General features: G+C 44.6%; 1 protein-coding gene across 3 annotated transcripts in view; it reads left to right on the top strand.

The window, feature by feature from the left end:
• The window catches only part of IRF2 (interferon regulatory factor 2), a 70,456-nt gene extending 56,941 nt beyond the window's left edge, over window positions 1–13,515 (top strand). For all 3 annotated transcript variants that reach the window (XM_019534673.1, XM_019534675.1, XM_019534674.1), the window contains 3 exons: window positions 2,687–2,851; window positions 10,439–10,485; window positions 12,181–13,515. In XM_019534673.1, coding sequence (XP_019390218.1) covers window positions 2,687–2,851; window positions 10,439–10,485; window positions 12,181–12,489 — 521 coding nt within the window. In that variant the 3' untranslated portion in view covers window positions 12,490–13,515. The remainder of the gene's footprint in view (window positions 1–2,686; window positions 2,852–10,438; window positions 10,486–12,180) is intronic.
• Window positions 13,516–23,233: the final 9,718 nt, after the last annotated feature.

The raw sequence follows: 23,233 nt of genomic DNA, 5'->3' as shown, positions 1-23,233 counted from the left end.
GGGGGGAGGAAAAGTCCTTTGTAAATCCAGATTAGAACTGGTCTGATAAATGCTGAGCTGGGTGTGTGGGTTGATTAGCATTTGGAGCACAGATTCCCCATCATGCAGTGCTCCCCTGCTTCTCTGATCCCAGAATCCACTGTGGTCTCTGCTTCAGGCTTTCTGTTCTCCATCTCTCATGCAAATGAATGGTCATCTGGCTCCATCTCAGATGCAAATGAGACCTAGGGCAGCTGTTTCACTCTTGTCACCCTTATCTGAAGGGTTTAGGTGTGTCTTTCACTGCATTTTAATCAGTTCCTGTTTAGGTAGAGGAGGGGAGGGGGGGATTCTTTGTGAGTCAGACAGTCTGCATCCTGTGTCAGGGTTCCCCAAGAACATGGAGCTGAGAGGTCACAAAGGTGATCAGCTCATGGTCACTGTCACCCAGCTTCCTGTAGATCATTTGGTAACTGATTAGGTCGTCCCTGGTTGCCAGTACTAGGTCGAGCAGTGCTTTACCTCTTGGTGGTCCATAGACCTCTTGTGTCAGATAGAGGTCATCCACACACAATAGGAAGCTTTGCAACTGCTCGGATTTAGCTAAGCGTTCTTCCCACGAGATGTCTGGGTAGTTGAAGTCTCCCATGATAAACATGGACCTGGAGCATGCAGCCTCAGCCAATTCCCTGGTGAACTCCTGGTCAAGCTTTTGACTTTGGGTGGGAGATCTGTTGTACACTCCCACCATTGTGTCCCCTGTGCCGTGTTCCCCACAGATTTTAACCCAGAGGGTCTCTAGTTGTCCTCCCTGGTCTCCAATACCAGCTTGCAGGGACATGTAGCTTTCCTTAACTTAGGGAGCTACGCCCCTGCCCCTTTTGTCCCCTCGATCTCCCCTGTACAAGGTATAGCCACCTATACCTGTGGTCCAGTCATGGCTGGAGTCCCACCAGATCTACGTTATCCTTATGATATCGTAATTATTTGCATTAAGCAGGAGGACGAGTTCCTCCTGTTTATTCCCCAAGTTCCTGGCATTTGTGTACAGACAGGCAAGTGTCCCCTTGGGGGCCCTTGCCTTGCCTACCGGTTTTTCCAGGGTTGGGGCAGGGGTAAGCACCTTGGCCTGCTGGCTTTGTGAGGGTTGCTCAGCGGGCCAGAAGTGGCGGTAGTCCCCCCGCCCCCAGCGGGCTTAGTTTAAAGCCCAGCGGAGCAGGTTAGCCAGTGTGGCTGAGAAGAGCCACCTCCCCAGTGGAGAGAGGTGGAGGCCATCCCTTCCCAGCAGCTCGCTGCTTCTCTCACCAAAGAGCGGACTGTGGTCATGGAAGCCAAAGCCTTCCCAATGACACCAGCACCTCAGTCTTTGGTTGATTACTTGGATCCTCCTCTCCCTCCTTAGCCCGTAGCCCGGGACTGGGAGGATTGAAGAAAACACCACCTGTGCCCCCAGACATTTTAGCCCTGCTCCTAAATCCCTGTAGCACCTCATAACCTGGCTGGGAGCGCTCCTAGCTGTGTCATTGCTGCCCTCATAGATAAGGAGCATGGGATAGTGGTCCGTGGGCTAGAGGAGTTTAGGAATCTTCTCCCCAGTGTCTTGGATGCGGGCTTGTGGGAAGCAGCAGACTTTCTGGGCTAAGGGGTTGGAGTGCCAAATTGCCCCCTCAGGATGGAGTCTCCCATGACAAAGACTTTGTGTTTTGTCTTGGGGAGAGTGAGGGCAGTAGCTACAGTCGTACCCATGTTGCTTGCGGAAGCTGGCAACTCGGCAGGCTCAGCTGGGGCTGGAAGAAGTTTGTACCTGTTGCATAGCTCCAGTGGGGCACAGTCCTTGGTGCGGCGGGTCTTAGGGCCCTTGACCACCTTGGTCCATCCCCTTGGCTGGACAGCATGGGAGGTCCCTGGGTCCTCCCTTGTCCTGGAGGGAGACCGTGGTCTACCCTCCGCCTCCCAGGGGAGAAGGGCCTGGCAGTAGGAGTCTGTCTCCTGCTCGCGGTCCCTGATGGCACGCAGTCTGTGGACTGTGGCCTGGAGCTCCTCCAGCTGGCGCGCCAGAGACCCCAAAAGGGAGCAGACCCCACAAGGGCAGGTGGCCATGCTCGTGGGCCTCAGAGCCTGAAAAAGCGACAGGCAGCCCCCGCAGCCAAGAGCCAGGGGCTCCATCTGCGTGGAGGCCTCTGAGACACTGGAGGAGGGGGCCGCAGACCCCGAGGGGTGTGGCACGTACCCACCCGTGTCATGCTGCTGGTGCCCTGGCTGTGGCTAGGACTGGCTTCCATAGGCTGGGGGTGCACAGGCAGGGCCTCGGGGGGGCCCCCCCACTCACCCTCCTGCGTGAACTCTGCATTAACTCATGCACCGGGTAGACAAGTGTGCCTGTTTGTGCGGCGTGTTTGTGAGGCTCCCTGGGGGGCTGGGGAAAGTAGGGTCTGGAGGAGGGGCGAGACCCTTCCCAGTCCACTCAGCCACCTCCTCCCACTGTCTGGGGTTAACCTCCTCCGCACGACGGGCCCCGTTTACCTCCGGCTGTGCTGGGGGTCGGCGAGGTGCTCCATGGCTTTTGGGGGTCGCTATGGGGCTTCAGGGGAGTGGGGGCGCAGTGGGCTTCCACCTTGATTAACCCAAACATAAGGTCACCTTCCTGCACAATGTATCTTTGAATAGTCAAAAGGTCTTTAAATAACTTGTCTTTATTCTGATGAAGTTGTAGGTCAGTCCCCTTTGGATGGCAGTACTGAAGAGCAGATGATAGTCGCCAATCCTCCAGATGTTTGCCAAGTGGTAGAGGTGACAACAGAGAGTGATGAACAGCCCCTGAGCATAAGTCAGTTGTATCCCCTGCAGATCTCCCCAGTCTCCTCGTATGCAGGTAAGCAGATGGCTGTTCCTCCGAAGAAAGTGCACGAGATTGAGAAGCTTTTAACATAAAGAATTGGGTACCATAGAATGGCCCTAAGTCATTGTCACCATTGGGGTGGTGGGAGGTGGTTTCTTTGTCATGGGATTTACACTTTGCTAGTAATTTTACTGAACCTGACTTGTAATACTCACAGAATCTTCCCTAGTTTTACTCTGGGAAATGAGAATCCATATCTATTTTAAGATGGAAACATAAGCTCCCATTAAGTCTTCTTGTAGCCCTTATTAGCATGACAAATGGAAAATAAACCTTTGTAGATGTAAAGCAGTTAGGTCTACACATCTTTTAAGGGAGCATTGTCAACCTGAGCTGCAAAGTTTTCTTTCTCTGCTAAAACACCTTTGATGACTAAAGTTTAAGGACGGTCTCTGCAATATGATTGCTTTGTGCTTAGGACAACTGGGCTAAGTGGAAAAGTGAGTAATTGGAAGCATCAGGGAGAGTGGATATGTCTGTTATAGGCTGATTTGCAGAATACAAAGCCAGAGGAGCTACTGATAAAAGCCAATCTGGAAAGGTAGCAATAGTTTCACTCACATCCTTCATTTTTAATATGCTGTTAACTTGATTACAAGCCTTGGGAGGATGGGGGTAAACTGAAGTGTTGTCCTTATAGACCAACACTAATATGAAATCATTCGTGTTTGACTTGATGTATGTTTTTGTGTTTAAATTAGGGTACATTAGTTCCAGGTAAAATTTCATTTAAAAAACCTCTTAAGGTCAGGGCAAGTACTGTGATGTTCTCTTGGGATTACCTCCAACATTAGTCTGCCGCAGGTTGATATATGATCATAATTCCCAGCGTCTTTAGTCAGGGATTTCCAGAAATTCAGAGTGGCTTTGGGAAGGATAAGGCAGAAAGATGCCTTAAAATTTATTGTCAAAGGGAGAGAGTGCTTTGAAACATTTGCACTTTTTTTCAAAACTCTCCCTTTATGAGCCAGCATGGCAAAGATGCTTCTCTGAAGCTCATCTGTGCAATCAAAATAAATCATTTGAAAACATAGCAAAGTCAGTGCATGCATCTGCTCTGCACCTTCCTGCTGTCATGAGGCAGACCTACAGACAGGTCTCCCTCTAGGCAACATGGTGACTCTTATGACTCTTACGCTATTACCACTCCTTGTAGTCAACTTAGAAGGTACAAATGGGGAAAAAAGAGGCCTGGTTGTATTGTTCCTGTCCCTGCTGCTGTGTTGGTATCTTAGATGTGAGTAGGCTACTTTTATTTATTCTTATGTACCTGCCTGTGGTACAGCTAGTCTATGATGGGGATAGTTGAGAGGGGAATTTAAATCACCTGTCTTCCTGTGAGTTAGTACCACAGCAGCTCTTGGGAATCTGGTCCATGAATATCTTTTTGAAGAGTGCAAATGATTCTCAGGGCAGAAAGAAGAATAGGAAGGCTCTAGGCTTTATGTTAGGGCTGCCACCAATCCTGACATTTTCAAGATATTCTCACTTCTGTCTCCTACTTCAGTATCACTGAGTGTGAGGACATAGGCCTATCATACAGAGACTTAGTATGACAGCATGTCTTAAACCATTAGCCTTACTTAAAAAGTGGACAGCTGTACCAGAGAGAACCTTTTTTTTGCTAAACTGCATCTAACTCCTTTTCAAAGCTGTTCATATGAATGATGCTTATGGTTGTCTGATATTTTTACAACAGACTCTTTGCCAATCTCTCATCTGGCGTGACATTGATTCAGATAATCTTCCTGCATCTCTGTCCTTTAATTTTTGTGCACCTCAGTAACCAGCTTCCTTGCAAAGCCTGTTTTGCCCAGCATTTTGTTGCTGATGGATTCTGTCTCATTTGCTTCACCTCCTTTGCTGTGTTTCTTTACCTGCTTCTTGTTTACACCTGCTTTTCTTTTTCTTTTCATGTCATGCTGAAATGCTGCTCTCTCCTGCCTTTCCTTTGACCTCACAGCTTATGGTTGGGTGTAATTCGCCAAATTTCAGGAGCAGTAGCATTTTTGTGTACAGGCATTCAAGAGATCTGGGCTTGAAAGCAGAACTGAAAGCCCTAGTTTTAGGGCTTGTTTACATGCGAAAATTGACCAGGATAGCTGTAATGCAACAGTCATCCTGCAATAGCTGGTCCAGTGCAACTCTTTTATATACAGGTACCATTGTGAAATAAAAGCTGGGGGGAGAGAGAGAGTGAAGATGCAGAAATTACGAGGGTGTTGTGCTGTATGTGGAGGTCACTCTTCAAGACAATGAAAAGAATGTGTTCATGGATCATTTGTTGGAGGAGCGCAAGAGTGGAGTTTTTGTGAAAGGGCAATAAGCAGAAATCGGGCGGTGGGGGGGGAGGATGAAGTTTCATAGTGCTTAGGGTTGGAAGGGACCTAAACAGATGATCAGGTCCGACCCCCAGGCAGGAACAAGTGCTGGGGTCATAACACCCCAGCCAAATATCTGTCCAGCCTCCTCTTGAAGACCCCCAAGATAGGAGAGAGCATCACCTCCCTTGGGAGTCCATTCCAGAACCTGGCAGCCCTAACCATAAAGTAATGTTTGCTGATGTCCAGCCTGAACCTTCTCTCTAACAATTTGTGGCCAATATTCTTAGTAACTCCTGGGTGGTGCCTGAGGGAACAGAATCTCACCCAATTTCTGCTGGTCCCCCCTGGTGAGTTTGTAAACAGCCACCAGATCCCCTCTCAGCCTTCTTTTGTGGAAGCTGAATAGATTCAGGGTCCTTTAGCCTCTCTCCGTAGGATCTGGCCTGCTGCCCCTGGACCATGCGAGCAGCCTTCCTCTGGACCCTCTCAATGCTAGCCACATCCCTCTTGAAGTGCAGGGCCCAGAACTGGGCACAGTACTCCAACTCTGGCCTGACCAATGCCGCATAGAGGGGAAGAATTACCTCCCTGGACCTGCTTATGATGCATCTGTAGATGCACAACAAGGTGTGGTTAGCCTTACTGACTGCTTCCTCGCATTGGCGGCTCATGTTCATCGTGGAGTCAACAGTGACATCAAGATCCCTTTCTGTCACTGTGTTGACAAGAAGGGTGTTCCCCAGCTTATAGGTGTGTTGCAAGTTCCTTCTCCCTAGATGCAGTACCCTGCACTTGTCTGTGTTGAATTCCATCCTATTCTTATCTGCCCACCTCTGTAACCTGTCTAGATCTAGCTGGATTCTGTCCCTCCCCTCCAGCATGCCCACCTCACCCCACATCTTGGTGTTGTCAGCACATCTGGACAGCGTGCTTTCCACACCCCATCCAGATTGCTGATAAAGATGTTGAACAGTACAGGCCCCAGGACTGAGCCCTGGGGGACTCCACCGCCCACATCCCTCCAGGTCAAAAATGACCCATCCACCACCACTCTCTGGGTGTGACCATCTAGCCAATTTGCCACCCATCTGACTGTGTAGGCATCAATGCCAGAGTCATTGAGTTTTTTCAAGAGAACGGTGGGAAGCCATGTCAAAGGCCTTCTTAAAGTCCAGGAAGATGACATCTACCTTGACGCCCTCATCCAGGGACTTTGTGACCTGATCATAAAAGGAAACCAGGTTAGTCAGGCAGGATCTGCCCTCAACCTATGTTGGTTGCCCCTGAGTATTACCTTCCCTGCTGGGCCCTTGCAGATGTGCTCCTTGATAATTTTCTCAAAGGTCTTCCCAAGGACCGAGGTGAGACTGACTGGCCTATAGTTACCTGGGTCCTCCTTTCACCCCTTCTTGTAAATGGGGACCACATTGTCCCTTTTCCAATCATTTGGTACCTGGTCAGAGCCCCACAAGCACTCATAAAGCCGTGCCAGGGACCCCGCTATGACACCCGCCAATTCCCTCAGCACCCTCGGGTGAAGAGCATCTGGACCTACTGATTTAAACACGTCCAGCCCCTCCAAAAGTTCCTTAACTAGGTTGTCCCTGACCCTAGGCATGGCAGTGCCTCCTTTGGGTCCGTCCATAATCCTAGTGGGGGAAATGTCCCGGTCCCTGTTCAGAAATATGGAAGCAAAGAATTCGTTAAAGAGGTCAGCTTTTCATTTGCTGCGCCTGTCCTGTAGGGGCCCCACATTACCCGATGCCTTCTTCTTATTCCCTATGTATTTGAAAAAGGACTTCTTTAGTCAGTAGTCAGGATGATGGCAGTATGTGTGTGTGGAGAAAAAGTGGTGATGAGAGGGGGGATGTGTGGAGGTACAGTCATCAAGTGGATGATTGGGGGTTGAGTAAGGAGGTGCAGGTATTTTAGGGTGAGGATGGAAGAGGGTGTATCCAGAGATGCAGACATCAAGAGTAAAATGGAGATATCTGAAGAGGTGCAGTGGTCAAAGAGATGTGTGGGTGTATGGAGGGGCAATAGATAGGGGAATGATGAAAGGTATGAAGAGGGAGGTGACAGACCTGCAGTGGTTAGAGGATGAGGGTGTACGTACGCAGAGATGCTCTGGTTTGTGGAGGAAGAAAGGAAAGAGTAGGTGGCAGGGCAGTAATCAGGAAAGGGGGACACTGAAATGCAGTAGTCAGGATGATGAAAGCAGTGCAGAGGTCAAGGGGATGATAAAAAAATTGTGTGACACTACAGTGGTTGAAGGGCTAAAAGTGGGATATAAAGAGCAAGGGAAGGATGATAAAGTGGTTAGAGATTGACAAGATTGCACTGTCTGCAGAGGGATATTGGTCAGAGGATGATGTGTGGGGGATGTGGAACTACAGTGTTCTGGTTATGAGTGCAGTATGTGTGGAGGTACAGTGGTCAAGAGGATGGCAAGGGGGAATACATGTGCACAGGCCTTTGGCTGGGGGCTGATTTTGGCGTGCATGCCTGGTTATGCAGATGTCCTGGGTATGAGGAGGATTGTGGAGATGCATCGGTTGGGGCATGATGAGATGCGTCTCAAGCACTAGATGGGGATTACTAACCACAGAAAATGTATAGACATGTAATGGTGAAGCAGTTGATGAGAGGGGTGTGTGGCTTCCTCCAGACATTACAGGTATTGCACAATACTGGTTCACTGGTTAATTGTGCAGTTACCTTAAGATCAGCAACACATGCAAAGTACTTATCACACACTAAAAAGCTCCAACCAGCAATAAAGTTAGACCTCAAAAATGTGTCCTAACTTTATGGCTGGTTGCTGTTCACCAGGGCACCCAAGGGGAAAACCAGGAGTAATGGCCACAAACTCCTGAAAGATCGATTCAGGCTCAAAAGTAGGAAAAACATCACAGTCAGGGTGTCCAGACTGTGAAATAAGCTCACTCCAGAGATGGTGCAATCACCTACCCTGCAAATCTTTAAGACAGTCACCCTGCTGTGGCCACCTGACCCCCAGTTATCTTTCCTGCTTGGTGCAGGGGACTGGACCCAAGGATCTTCCAAGGTCCCTTCCCGCCTTTCAATCTATGAATCTATTGAGCTTTAATTGGCACCTGTAGCAGGTCTCTGTGCTGACAATTGACAGGGCTTCCAGCCACAGGGATGCACCATGTCCAGTATGAAACCCCTGAGCCCAGGAGATTGTAATAGCCACGATCCCCAAGGCTTGGGGGTTTGTGAAACCGTTGGTCCTGGCTGGGCCATGTACACAGCTGGAACCAAGGGTCCTCTCATCTGATCTGTGATGCAGCCAGGACTGAGAGCCCCCTCAGGTATGGGACTCTTGGTCCCAGCTGCATGTGGCCTCCATGGCTGGGACACCATTTACCAAAGAGGAGCCTAGGATCAAGCTCCCTCTATATTGGCAACAAGGTGCAATTTGAATCTAATGTGAAATTCCACAATCACACTTCCTGCCATGCATGTGTGGATCACACATTAGATCCAATCATGCCTTTACTGGCATGTTTAGAAGGGGCATGCAGGTGTGTGTGTGCATGTAAATGCAGCAGTTAAAGAAAAGATGAGGTGTGGGTGCAGCAGTCCAGGAAGAAGTGGACGGAGGGTATGCATGTTTTGTGGAGGGTCTTGGAATAGCAACTAAGGGTAAGACGGGGATTAACAATAGCAATAATAAAACTGAAGCAAAGATGATTAGTCCTTGAGGCAAAAAGTAAAAGCATTCTTACCTACCAGTTTTTGGCACCTTTGGTTGAGATTTTGCCTTCTGAAACAGTACAAAAGTCTTTGAATGGACTTTGATTGTGACCTCCAAGCCAGGCCAGATATTGCTCTTCCAGGTAGTAAGCACAGTAATGGGTGAGAGAGAGGTCTCTTCTCTTCTAGTATGATAGTCTCTTGAAGAAAAGTAAGTTATCTCGTTTGCTCTTGAAGTTAAGCACTGATACAACTCTTGCGCATCTGCTTTTCTTTGGTGTCAGTTGTAGCCATGTTAGTCTAAGGACATAGGTAGACACAGTTATTTGGATAAATGTGGTGTCTTTTATTAGACCAACTGAATAGTTGGAAAAATTGTTCTTTGCAAGCTTTCAGGCACAGGCGCCCTTCCTCCGGTGTAGGGAGAGTCTGCTGGTCTTTGTCTTCTGTCTAGGGTCAAATAGAAGCTTAAGTCATAACACAAAATGCAAGGCTGTGAAAATGGAAATGTATGTATGGCAGGGAAGATCAGAGGGGATAGGAGTTAATGAGTGTGAGACAGGTGGGAGGGGGAACAAAAGAGGGAAATGTCCACAGGTGATAAAGTATAGCTGGGAAAATATAAAGAGTTTACCTGGGGTTATCGGATGGTAGGCAGGTTATAATGTGCCATAAATCCAGTGTCTATATTTAGTCTATGACTTTTTGTATCCATTAGATTTATGAAGTGAAGTTCCTAGGCTCGTCTACAAAGGTGTTTTATAAATTCCCTTTGACGATTAGAACTGAGAGATTGGAGAGAGAGTGGTTGTCTTGTGAGAAGTGTGCACCCACAGGTAACTGGGCATTTTTGTCTTTGATAGATTTATGGTGTGCGTTCATTCTGGTATGCAGTTGTTTGGTTTCTCCTACGTAGTGTCCATCAGGGCATACAGTGCACTGGATGAGATATATTTCTGGAGGTGCAGGTGTAAGATCCAGGAATGGTGACAGTTCTGTTGTGAGGCATAGTTATTGGGGGAGTGGTGGAGATATATTGGCAGGTTTTACATTTCTTGTCCCGGCATGGTCCATGACAGGCACCAGTACCAAAAAGCTTGCGAAGAACAATTTTTCCAGCTAGTCAGTCGGTGTAATAAAAGATATCACATTTTCCCAGATAACCTTGTCTGCTTTTCTTTAGCATTTTCTGCCTCTAGTATGTTCTGTTTCCAGTGTAGAGACACATTTATTATGGTAACCGTGTGATTTTTATCTTGCATAATTGCTCCCAAATTGAGAAACCTGTACTTATAGGCCTCATATTACAGGTCAAATCAGTTTATGGATGACAGGGCATTAAATCTTTTGGACTGTTTGTTTTTTCATTGCATGTGGGGACTTTTTTAGGCTTTGCAAGTTTGGAAGCAGCTAAAAACCCTCTTGTTTTTAGAGGGGAGTACATCAGGTTAGCTGGATTTCAATACTCTGGTAAAATAATGCCAATTTTCATTTTTACTTCCATTTTGACCAACAGAAAGTGAAACAACAGACAGCATTCCCAGTGATGAAGAAAATGCAGAGGTAAGCACTTTGTTTTATAGCACTTGAGAGCAGTTTTTCAAAAGCATTGCCATCTGCTGCAGAGGTCCTATCTCCTTGTCCGTTCTGCTAATGCATTTCTGTTGAGTCAGTATTAATTTTAACAGTGGCTGGAGGAAAGGAATGTTGGAGAGCAGTCTGTGTGGAAACAAATGCTCAAGTGCTTGCAAAAGTAGATTAATGCCTGTAAAATTCCCTCCTGATCTGTCAAAATTACAAGTAAACTAATTCACATAGGAACATGAAATGTATGGTTTAGAAAAATGTTAACAGATTATAACATTTTTGTAAGAGAGAAAATCAGTGGAGAGGCTGTGTGCATGTGCATGCACGCACACATGCATGTATGTATGCATTTGTGGTTGCTTAGTCCTTGTTGCAGAGTAGTTTAGTGTTTTATCTTGGTTACAAACATCCTTGTTTGGGTCTTCTTACATGTCATTTTGATTCATACAAAGGCAGGAAACAGACTGATAATGACAACAATGATAGAAAGGCTCTTGAAAACTTGGTGCATATGGATTAGCAGATTTCCTGACAAATCTCTCATGCTTTGGATGAAAAGAAGGCAAAGGAGAACACACACACACACCACCAAAATTCTGTGCACTTGTTCTTTGCAACCTAGGAGAATACCTTTCTATTTGCATCCTCTACTTTTGTAACTGTAAACATGCCTGTACGTCCATTTGCACATGTAAGGCTATGTGCAAAGCATGCAGTTAGTCACATGTATGCGTGCGCACACACGTGCGTGCGCACATACGCGTGCGCGCGCGCACACACACACACATACACACGCGCGCGGCTGAAAACAGCTGAAAATAGGGCTTCAGGGTTTCTGTTCCTGAAAGGCCTCCCTGCAAAGCCCTTTCTATTAAAGAATTCTGTTGTACAAACTTGAAGATACTCAGCAGTGCTAGCTTTCTTAGTGCATAATCTTTGAAGGTCACCAAGCTCCAATCAGTCCTGCTCCCAAATGAGGATTTGGGTGAACACACACAGTCCTGATAATACCTCACACAATAAAAAGAAGAGAATATTCAAAAGGATGTTAAAGATATCCTTTTGCTGAGCAGCATGCTGTACTACAGCTGAGCTCCTACTGCTGCCAGTCACAGGGTTGTTTATAAAAGGGCATGAATGAGGGAAGTGACCCTAAAACAAAGCTGAACCCTGTGTCGTTATTATTTTCCCTCCTGCTTCTGCAAGCAAAGGAGGGCCTAACTCAAAAGGATCCCTGGGACAGTCTGGACAGCTTGGGGAAGGGAAGCACCTCCAGCTTGCTTTTTCAGTTCAGGTGGAGCATTAGCTCTGCAGTAAAATCACCCAGCTCGCCAATGTACGAGTCCCTCTCCAGGTAGAACCTGGGGTTACTGCATGTATTGGGAGGTGGAGCCAGTGCTCTGTGGAACAATGCCCTGAGCTCCATGGACAACAGAGTAGCTAGCTCAGCACACAGTAAAGCTTTTCCAATAGCAATAATTGCCACTGGATTTGCATAATAAAGTTGCATAAGAAAAGGTTAGAAGCACAGGCTTTTCCTGAGTATCTGATCCATTACTTGGAAAGCAGACTCTTAGTTTAGGTCATGGTTGAAAAAGATGATAGAGCAGCCCCTCTATCCAATTGCTGAAAGAGTTTACAAAATCACATTTATTGTTTCTTTCCACTCAGGGACGGCTTCACTGGCAAAAGAAAAACATTGAAGGCAAACAATACTTGAGCAATATGGGGATGAGGAATCCTTCCCATCTGCTTCCCAGTATGGCTACCTTTGTGACTTCTAACAAGCCAGACCTCCAGGTCACCATCAAAGAAGAACCCTGTTCACTGCCTTACTCCTGGCCCGCCTTCCCAGATATCCCTCTCCCACAAGTAGTGTCTACAGCTTCTACCAGCAGTAACAGGCCAGATCGGGAGACACGGGCTAGTGTCATCAAGAAAACATCAGACATCACCCAGTCAAGAGTCAAGAGCTGCTAAGCCTTTGGCTGTGTGTTTTTAGCTTTGTTTTGTTTTTGTATTTTATGTTTCTCTAGAAGAGGTGCATCTCTGATGCACATTAGACAAATCTAAGGGAAAGCCTTGATTATATAGAACATTGCTGTGGCCGACTCCAGTACTGGAGTTTTCTTAACTCAGGATTCCAGCCATCAGTATGTATACCTGAAACCAGATGGATTTACAAGGTTACTGCATAGGAAAACAGAACTCTGGCCCACTTATATAAGTTCCAGTACTGCATAAGAGGACCAACAACCACAAGAGAAGTAGTGGTGCTGATGCACTTCTTACAGTCAAGGCTGTGATGGAACTGAAAGCCTCAGAATGGAAGAGAAAATGTGAAGTAGCTGGAATATTTTTAAATAAAGATCTATTGTGAATATGTACATAGTGCAGCACTAGCAAACGTTGCAGTCTGCTTCTGCACCTTATTAAAAAGCACTTACAAAAAGGCCTTCTATTACCTTGCTCGAATTAATGGCACATTCAAGGTCCCCACTTTTCCTGTTTCTTTTCCAAGCTATTCTTGTTAATATGTCTTTGAGGAGGAGGGTAAAGAAAAGGAAGGTAAAACTTCCCAAGTGGATTTCATACAATTTAAGATTGCTTTTCTCATGTTTGTTTCTAATCTTCTATGCTTGAATGCTGCGTGGTACAATAGGAAAGAAAAAAAAGAAAACTATTACAGAGATATTATGCAAATATCCAGATTTAGAAAAGAAAAATACTCTAATTCTAACCAGAGCAAGCTTTTTTATTTTTTATACGGGGAATATTTTATTCAAAGTAAAATTCTAAAGTGAATATAATTGTTTTTTTTTTTAATCTTTTCTACAGCAAATTTATAATTTTAAGATTCAGTTCTTGGTTATTGGCAGTTATTACATCCTTGTGGCACATTTTTTTTAATTTTGTAATGATGAAATAGCTTTTATGAGCTCTTGTAGCAATCAAATTATCCTGTGGATTGATAATAAATATGGTATATAGTTAAATTTCTAATAATTATAGCGTCTGTCTTTCCTTCATTTTACAGAAATTCCCTGAAGAGCATGAGTGTGCAAGATGAAAGTGAGAGGTGAATCCTCTCAAACTGAACTATTGGGATTAGTCCTTTCCTTAGGCTCTAGAAGTAAACTGTATGTTTTGAATTAAATAGGGAAGTGTTACCCTGCAGCAAAACACAGGTAAAAAAAGGAACTAGTATTTAAAGGCATCATGTTCAAGCGTGGCCTCAAGGGCATGCAACTGGGAATTAGAGGACTTACATTTGGTTCTCAATTCTGCTACTGAGATGTTGTGTAACTTTGGGCAAGTCATTTGATTTTTTTTTTGATTTTTTTTATGTCTTTGTGTCCTTGTCTGTGAAATGGGGATAGTGCTACTTTCTTTTTAAAGAGCAACTAATAAGAATCTACTATTACTAATGGAGTGAGCATAAGATTGGCAGCCAAGTCAATTCCCTTCTGAGTTCTGATCTTGTAAGTGCTCTCACAGCCACCACATGAGGATAGGTTGTAAGCACTGTCATCTGTACTGAGTATCTTGATAAAGGTGCAGAGTCCTTTGCAGGCAAATCATTCAGAGCCTGATATTGTGAGGTACTGTGTATTTGTAACTTATACTGGCAGCACTGAAAATTGATGACATTTACTACCTTAGAATTTCTGGGCCAGATTCATCCCTGGAGTAACTTTACTAACTCCAAAGGAATGTGTGTTCGGTTGTTAGGCCATCAACCTCGTATCTATAGAAATTACAGTATTAGTACCGCCTCATGGGAGTTAAAAAGATATATTTGACGTGTGTACAATCCTTGATCCAGTGCTCTTACAATGCTATTATAATTCTGTTATTAGACTTCCACTTTCTTCAGACGGCTTAAGTGACACCAAATATACCAGGAAATAGTAAACAGAAAAAGGAGTCAGCACCATAAGGAAACAGGGCAGCTGGCAATTAAAAAGGGAGAGATTTGGCCTTTAGTATTTTCCTGCATTACTAACTCAATACAATTTTTTTTCCCCATTTTTAGCACCAGTCTCATGAAATTCTGTTTAAAATCCACAGTGTAGTATTGCTGTCAGTGTCTACAGAACACAGTTAATGTGGGTGATTTTAGGCAAGACTCTTGACCTAACTTTGCTTTATTAAACCCAGCTGAAGGCCTGAGTGGAATCAACTGAGCCATAGGCGACTGGTAGGGGGTACACAAGGGCTGACACTGATGCTGTTGGTAGAGCTGGTACCCTCCCTGACAGGGTCAACGGCTTCTGCAGGTGCCCCCCGGGGTCAGGAGGCACCAGTCACTCATGAACTGAGCTTTTCTAGGCATATAAATATTTAGTCTACTTTAATGTATTCTGGTTGTCTCCAAAGTGCAGTAAAAGAAGGGGCCATCATGTAGTGAAAGTGGCCTTATTTGCCTTTAAGTTCTGCAAAGAAGGACAATAAAGTAGCACGCAAATGCTAACTGCATCACTGCTTCAGTGAATGCACAATAAGAGGCACACACATCTCTCCTGTAACGTTCAGTGCACCATGTAAATCTCATCTTTCACAGGTTTGTGTTTGAAGCTACTTAATATAAGATCTTAGTATGAGCTATTTACTATGAGATTGTAGCTTACTGGGAAGGATGCAATGCAAGGAAGGGAGTATAATTTCCTTGATACTACAAAGGCTTGGACTCTGAAATGTGAGGTTTGATTAATCTTGTTATCTTTGCTTGCAAAACTACATAAGTGGTCCTAACGTTATCCAGACATTCAAAATAATGCAGTCATGAATGTTGAGCCTGAAGTTTCCTGAAGCCTGACTATTATTGCAAAAACCATTTAAATGATAACAAAACTGATTCTCAACTTTTGTTAGGGGCACAGAACAGAACACGATGTACTATACGGTTCTGTTGTATACTCATCCCATATTTCAATCCACAATAAATTGACTCAGTAATAGGGAACACACATAGGGTTAGCTTTTCCAGACTAGCTGCCCACAGTGGGCATTATTACAGCCCTGGTAACTAAGTGGTGGGGGACCTATTTTGCTGCTTACTACATGTTGCATTGAACAATATTGACTAGGGGAGTAAACTCAGGAGACATACTATGTTGTTACTACACATTGTTCAAGAGATAACTCTAGTCTAAATGTGAGCAATTTACTACATAGCAGACCTAAGCAGCATGTGACTGTTCTACTTTTATAATAACATAGATTTACTACATAGCTAACTGACTTTACTACTATGTATTCTCACTGCTTTGAAGTTCTAGGGGGGAGTGTGTGGGACGCTGCCCAGGAGAGGGGAGATTCAAAGGAGTGTTCCCTCCATGCTTGGATACAAGCCCAATGGGCACTCCATTTTTACTCAGACCTATTTCCTTAAAAGTTATTGAATCACCTAATTCCCATGGAAGCGAATCAACTGAATGTTTCCTGTATTTGACAAAAAAAAATCACCAAACAGAGAGATTTCCCTGCTACCAAATTCCAACAGTCCTCAGCAGCTGAAATAACCCCCCTCCCCCCCTGAAACTTAAACAGTTTGTTTTCTAAAGGTTGCAGTTTGAATAGAATATTCAATAGGAGTGTGAATAAGAATAATTCTAGTCCCCTGCTTCTCTAATCTCTCTCACATGCACACAAAATACACATGCACAGACAGAGGATTAAAACAACCTGATGGAAACATCTTCAATTTGTCCAGCAAACAATCTGTCAAATTAAATTATCTTTCCATAGAAGCAAAACATGTACAGAAACCTAATTTACAGAGTAACTAGCTGCAGGAGCTGGGACTGAATAGTCGCATATGGGAATATAATCAGTGCTCAGTACGAACTTGCAGTCCTTCACCCAGAAAAATTAAGTTCAGCTACAACATCTGTTTATCACTCTGTCACAGCAGGAAGGCTTTGTTTTGAACCAGCAAAGAGGCTTGGTTTATTATCATGTCATAAGCCAGATTCATCTGTGGTGTAACTTAGTCACAGTAACTGAAGTTGCATCAGATGTGAATTTACCCAGGTGTATTTATTAGCTCATTTCAGATTAGAACCCAGAGTTCTCTCATCTGAGGCCTTTCGTGTTTAAACACAAGATCTCACCCCCCTCCCTTTTTACAAAGATATTCAAATCTCGTTTAAAACCGTAACAGTTGCACCAGCACAACTTCCTTGGTGATGTTGCACAATTTAGGGAATTAGGCTGCAACAGGTTTTGCAGGATATAGCAATGTCTTTGCCATTATAAATTCCTAAATATCTGTATCTGTCACATGTCCAGCCATGTCAGCACACCCTCTGCTGGGTTTTTCACCGGTGTTTGGATGCCAGCAGACCGGCCTTGTAAACTCAAACTTCCCTTTAGCTAAGGAGGTTCCATCACTCTCTTTTCTTGGTGTTCTGGCACACCTACGGGGCCGGTTTCATGGCAATTAGGCTGTGAAACTCACTAAATTCCACCGTAGCTTAAGCATATCCTTTCCCAGAGCTCCAACCTTATAGCCATTGAGATTTCAGTGCAATTCCCTAGGGGCCTGCAACAGTTGTAGTACGTACGGCAAACACAGGCCTCAGTCAGGCAGAGAGGAATCTCCAACACGTATTCTTTATCCTGGTAGATAAATACACAAATCCAAATGAAAATGATGAGCACACCTGTATGCCTTTCCCTGACTCAGTTTCAGTTGTGACCATTCTTTGAGAGCTTCAGACAGGATCAGCTAATAAACTCAGGTTTATTTTCCCACAGCCACAGCATAATTGGGAGTGGATGAGTGCACCAGAATTGCTCCTCTAACCCCGTGTGGTCTGAACTCTGACAACAAAAGCAGCCCCACAGTGCAGCAGCAGCTGGGGACTGTTTTTGAATCCTCAGGATAGGTAAGATTCCTGCACCAACTCTATCCCCCAGCCCCTGCCCCTACCCCTCCAGCATGCAGCAGCACGCCCCCCTGCCTCCACCCTGCTCTCCTGCAGAATCTGCCCAGGGCACAAGTCCTCGTTATGTCTGTGCCCACAGCTCATGGTGCTTCTTCTGAATCATGAAATCTCTGGAATTAAATAGCACATTCCCTACAAGAGCATGCCTTTGTCTTCCTTTAGCCAGGCTAAAATCACCTCCCACAGCATTTGTTTCTCCTGCAAGTCCTTTTTAAATCCCTACTTTGTCTCTGTTCTAGCTGGGGATTTACCAGTCTTCTCCCTGGGGAGCTACTGGTTCAGCAAACACATTGCCCCCATATTGTTTCCACCTGAACAGACAGCTGAACACGGCCCCTAAATAATACAGAGAGGCATTTAGCCCTATTAGCCTGAAAGCAGGTAGGGTAGATTTAAACCATATATGCTCAGGATGTTAAACTTAACTGTCTCCATGGACCTAATGAGTGGCACCTGATCTGACCTGTGGACCACCTTCTCCCCTCCCCCTACTCCCCACATAACAGATCCAGTACAAATGATACCTGCTCTATTCAGGGTGGGTACATGTGCAGTGCAGTCCCAAAGTGGGTAATGTGTGTGGCATGGGTGCTTAGGCCAGTTGGAGTGGGCACCATGTGCTGCATATGAGTCAACTCTGTGATCAAGAGGCACCACCAGTGACCAGATGAAGGTCCATGAGCTGTATCTTTGACACCCCTGTTCTAGACTAAAAACTAAATCAGAGATGCATAAGTTTTCATAAACAGCAGCTTACTTCATCAGCTGCTATGAGGGGGGTACAGGAAGCAGAGCTTCTAAACAGAAAGCAATGATTAAAATACAAAGGGCAAGAAAGTGGGGAGAAAAAAAGAGAGGTGAGGTGGGTAGGAGAGAAAAATAAAGCAGTTACCTTACTGCAGGACCTAGGGGCTATAAAGCCTAATCTGGAAAATGGGCTATGAATCTGTAGTCTTCAAACAGTGCTTAGCACAATCCAATCTGTGGCTGATTTCTTGTTCCACAATTCCCCATTCAATCTGGTTTTAAAGTTTTGTGTCTAAGAACAGCTACTCTGAGGCCAGCGATGGAATGTGCAGGTAGGTTTAAAGGGTTCAGCCATGGGCCTGTATGTCTTTCTGGTACTGATGTCACTCTGGGAGTTCACTGGTGAATCCCAGCTAATAAGATGGGACTATCTGAAGTCCAGATTTAGGCCCCGTAAGTCCCTGAGAAGGGTGGAGCTTCACACGCAGACCCCCTGCTTGACATCTCCAGTTGGCCACTTGGGAGACTTGTTACCTGCTGGCTTTTATGGATGTCAGGCATGGGTACTTCACCCCGAGACATAGTTTAAAAAGCCAAGGTGTCTAATTCAGAGCTGTAGATTCCACAAACCAGTAAGATGCCTAAAAGTTAGGATCTGCATTGTAATGGAATTTGCCTAAGGCTTATTTTAAAAAAAAATGAAGGGGTACTAAAATCCTTTTGAAAATCGTACCCATGAAATATTCCTGTCAGGATATTTTATAGACAGGTCCATGTAACATGTAGTAATCTATATTCTTTCCAGCTACTTCATCTTAGTTACTTTTGCTGTATGATTTGGCTCATTAGGCTGCTTATATGTGCTATCAACTGAGACATTTCTATACTCCTACTGCAATTTCCCCTGGTACATTACGAAGTACTGTTCTGTTTCATTTCTGTATGGCTTTTCTTGCTGGAGAAGAGACAACCTATGCCCAATATTTCAGCAAATACTGGTACTTAAAAAGGAGATTTCCTTCTTTGTGGCAATTCTAACAGGTGCAGGATTTTTCAGTCAACCATCATGAAAACAGCTATCAGAAGGAAGGAAACCGAGAGGCCAGCAGCTAATTCTAGCACAAGCAGAATTTTGTCCAAACATTTGCTTGCTGTGTGAGGAAGATCAAGATGGTCACAGCAGTGCTACTATGTGAGTTTCATGAGCTAGGGACAGACATTACACATAAGCTGGTTTAAGTGATCAGAAAATGGTTTAAGCCTGTAACAGAACAGATGTTCAGTGCACATAAACCAGTTTGAAAATGGCTGAAACCAGTTTGAGATGAACCTGGTTGAATGTAGTATCAGACTTAACTGATTTGGCTCAAACTGGTTTATACAATGTTTGTCCCAGACCACTTGCTGGTTTAAGATAAAGCAGACTCCCCCAGCATCCCAGCTGCTTTCTGGGCTGGGTAGGGTTCTCTGCTCCACAGCAGGGCTGGTCCCTCCCCTCTGCTCCCTGGCTGCAGCTCAGCAGAGACTGCAGGCATCTGCCTGGCTTGCCCCTGCTCCCTCTCCCCTCCCCTCACCACTCCCTGCTAAGCAGGAATTCCCGGGTCCCCTGTGCCTTACACAGACACCTCTTAGCATTAGCTAGCAGACCACGTGCTGGCTATGGTCTGTGCTGTGGGAGATGGGACAAAGGCAGAATCAACAGCTAATTAGTAATGTCCCTCTGTTGTTTTCAAAATGGGCTGATAAACACCGAGTTAGGGGTGGTAAATACTGTGGTATCAATTCCCTGCTGGGCTGGTCAGGAGGGATGGGGAACCCCTCCCTAATCCGAACATCCTGCTGGGGCCTGTCCACACCCCTCTCAGCTGAGCACTATGGAAGGGATGGGAGGGCTACTCTAGTGCCCCGCAGCTTCTAGCCTGAGCCACTGCAGGCATGTCCCTGCATTTCTGGGATGTCTCTAAGGTTACAAACTGGTTTAGCCTAGTCAGGTTAGACTAACCTGTAAAGATTGAATCACTTCAGACTCAGGCTTTTTGAATGTCTGTCCCTAGCCATGAAGTTCAGCTTGTGGATAAGCAGTAATTGTTCTGGCCATTTTTACATGATGCAGCTTTAAATACATTGGTTAATATGGAGAAAGTTCTTTTCATGTTAGAGCTGTTATGTCTTGAGTAGTTTATGATACCTAGACCCTTTGGGCTAATTCTGAGCTCAGTCTCACAGCTGTAAACTAAATAATTCAACTGTACTGTTGCATGCTGTTATGGTACCCAGAAGAATTTGACCCTCTAGCTACATTTTCTTGTGGGCCAAGTTCTCTGCAGGTATAAATCAGTTGAACTCTACTGCCATCAATAGAACTAATCTTTCAATTTTTTAAAATGTTTCTTGTAATCAGACACAAACATGGTTCAGAGACATTAGTTAAAAAATTAGTCATCCGTTGCAGTATACTAGCATGGTTTCTAAGTGCTAGAGGACTTAGGATCATAGGAGAGTAGGGCTGGAAGGGACCACATGAGGTCATTTAGTCCAGCCCCCTGCTCAAGGCGGGATCATCCCTGGCTAAACCATCTCATTCATTCCCATGGTGTTATAGTAATTTCTATAGTTAGATTTTTTTTGTCATTGCCTTTATGCACAGAATCATACAATGTCATGGGGGCAGGGGTGTAGGTAAAAGCTTGCTATCTTTGTAAGGTTTTCTTCAGACTAACCGTTGTTTAGGGAATTATCACTTTTACAACAGCAGTACAGCAATGTAGAGTTGGCCAGGATTATGCAACAGTAACTTTATTAACCCCATGTGAGCTTTTGCAGGTGAAACTTAACACAACAGCAGGAAACCAGCCTGTACAGTGCTAAGAACAGTTGCTCTAACACTTGCTGCTTTTGCATGTGCTCCATTTGAAGATGTTATCTCCTTCACTCAATGCTTTCTAGTTTCAGTTTTCAGTAGTATTTTTGCTCACATAAAAAAACGGTTTTGTTTTTTTTTAAAGAACTTCAAAAACTAAAATCCCACTGTAACTTTTTAAAGTTCATGCTTCTGTTCTTATCATGTATCTGCAGCAGCAACCACATGAACTGCTATAACAGATACAGCAACTTAAATACTTTTCTGACCAGAGGCCAGCGCTCTCAACAGAAGCAGGAAAATGCCAGGTCCTTTTGACTGATGAATATTGAGCCAAACCCATAAAGTTACATGGTATTAACACTTACTTCATGCCTGTGCTAGGTCCATCCTTTTTGTATAGGACAAACTGGGCCAAAATAATCTCCATATGACTCCACTAACTTTATGGCTGTTTTGCCCAACCTTACGACTAATGAAAACTGAGGAAGGACTATTTCTTTATCACAGGAAGTAACACTGTAAACATTATTTCTTCAACATGCTCTCAAAAGTTTTCAATGCAAGCACCTGAAGTATGTACAAAAACATGTCAGATGCCATTTTATATACCTAAGGGGAGAGGGGTTGTGCTTATTTATTTTAGTCTGTTTTGCATCAGAAAAAAGATTACTGTGATGGTATAACAGGAGAAGCAGTGTTTCCTCAACATTAACACAATGAGTGACCTGTTCCACATTCATTTTTTTGTTTTCCAGCTTGTTACACTTCCCCCTGTGGCTTACCTTCTTTGATTAAAAAAAAAAATCACCAGTCCCTCTCGCACACATTAATGCTGCTTGCAAGAGCTCTGCATAACTCGAAAGGCTGCATTTCTGTATTGAAACACAAGAATATATCTCTCATAGAAGCCATGTGCCATGGAAGCCGAAGGCCCTGTGTACAGGTAAGTTTACCATGCTTTGCTTTGGCACCCTGAAGGATACTGCAGCCACAGATAGACCAGAAGCAGTGTAGCTGAATCCACACTGGCTGCATCTACGCAAGTGGCAGACTCCATAAGCAAGTACTAAATAACTGCACAATACCATCTCAGCATAGTTTTTTTCAACGCTACTGCACAGTAACTCATTGCATCTCGTGTAGATGCACTTCAGCCAGGCTAGTAAGCACTGTTAAATGACAAGGCCAATTAGGCAACCTGTAGCAGCAGGCATCCACAGATGCATGGTTTCCAGCTTAGGAGGCACTTCCCCCTCCCCTTCCCCCCCAGAGCAGTGCAATTAAAAGCACTATAGTCACTCATGCTACATTTAGCGTGGAGATGGGGCCATGGAGAATGGTGCCCATTCATCCAGAGAAATAGTTGGACCTACTTGTTCTTCCAAAATACTGGCCGAGTTTTATCACATCATATTTTTTTCTATTATGGTGATGCCCAGAAGCCTCACTCAGGATCAGGGCTTAGTGTGATGAATGCTGCACAGATATAGAATAAGATTCAGACCCTTACTTCTCTACTAACTGCCAAGCAATTGTGGTCAAACCTGCAGTGTCTTCACCAGTTATACAGATGCAATTTAGACACTTGAGTGAACAGAGTGTACAAAGGGAGTGTACAGAAAAGGTGTGTCAATAGAGAGAAGTTATGTGGGAGTTTAAGCCTAAAAAGGTGCTTGCCTTGTAGAAAACATATGTGTCTTGAGGACACAAGGAAGATAAAGTCACCCCTTTTTGTGTGGTGTGATGAACTGATACCAGTGGTATAAATTAGGGGGAGGGGCTACCTCCTACTCTAAAATAAGCCACAGGATGCTGTCCATAAATCGTTTCAGATTTGAAATTAAATAATTTGCTTGAACAATTTCTGCCGTCGATGATTACTGATCAGCCACATGCTAACAATGACATTTGTTTTACATGGCAAATCTTCAAGTGAAGAGAAAATGGACTGCACTTGGGCCCTTGCTGATGTGAATGGAAACCCTCATTTCTCTAATTGCAGTTTACTCTTTTCATTTACCAAAACATTCCCTATTACTTTGATTTTAGTTTTCAGATGGAAAGTGATATGCAAACTGCTGGTAGTTTTCAAGGAACATACTACTACAAGCCAAACTTCCATGCACGAAGATGACCCGGTCATGATGAGAAATATGAATTT

Source organism: Crocodylus porosus, unplaced genomic scaffold (genome assembly GCF_001723895.1).
Source record: "Crocodylus porosus isolate Cpor-Errol unplaced genomic scaffold, CroPor_comp1, whole genome shotgun sequence".
Taxonomy (NCBI): Eukaryota; Metazoa; Chordata; order Crocodylia; family Crocodylidae; genus Crocodylus; species Crocodylus porosus.
This window is presented reverse-complemented; position numbering and strand designations above follow the sequence as displayed.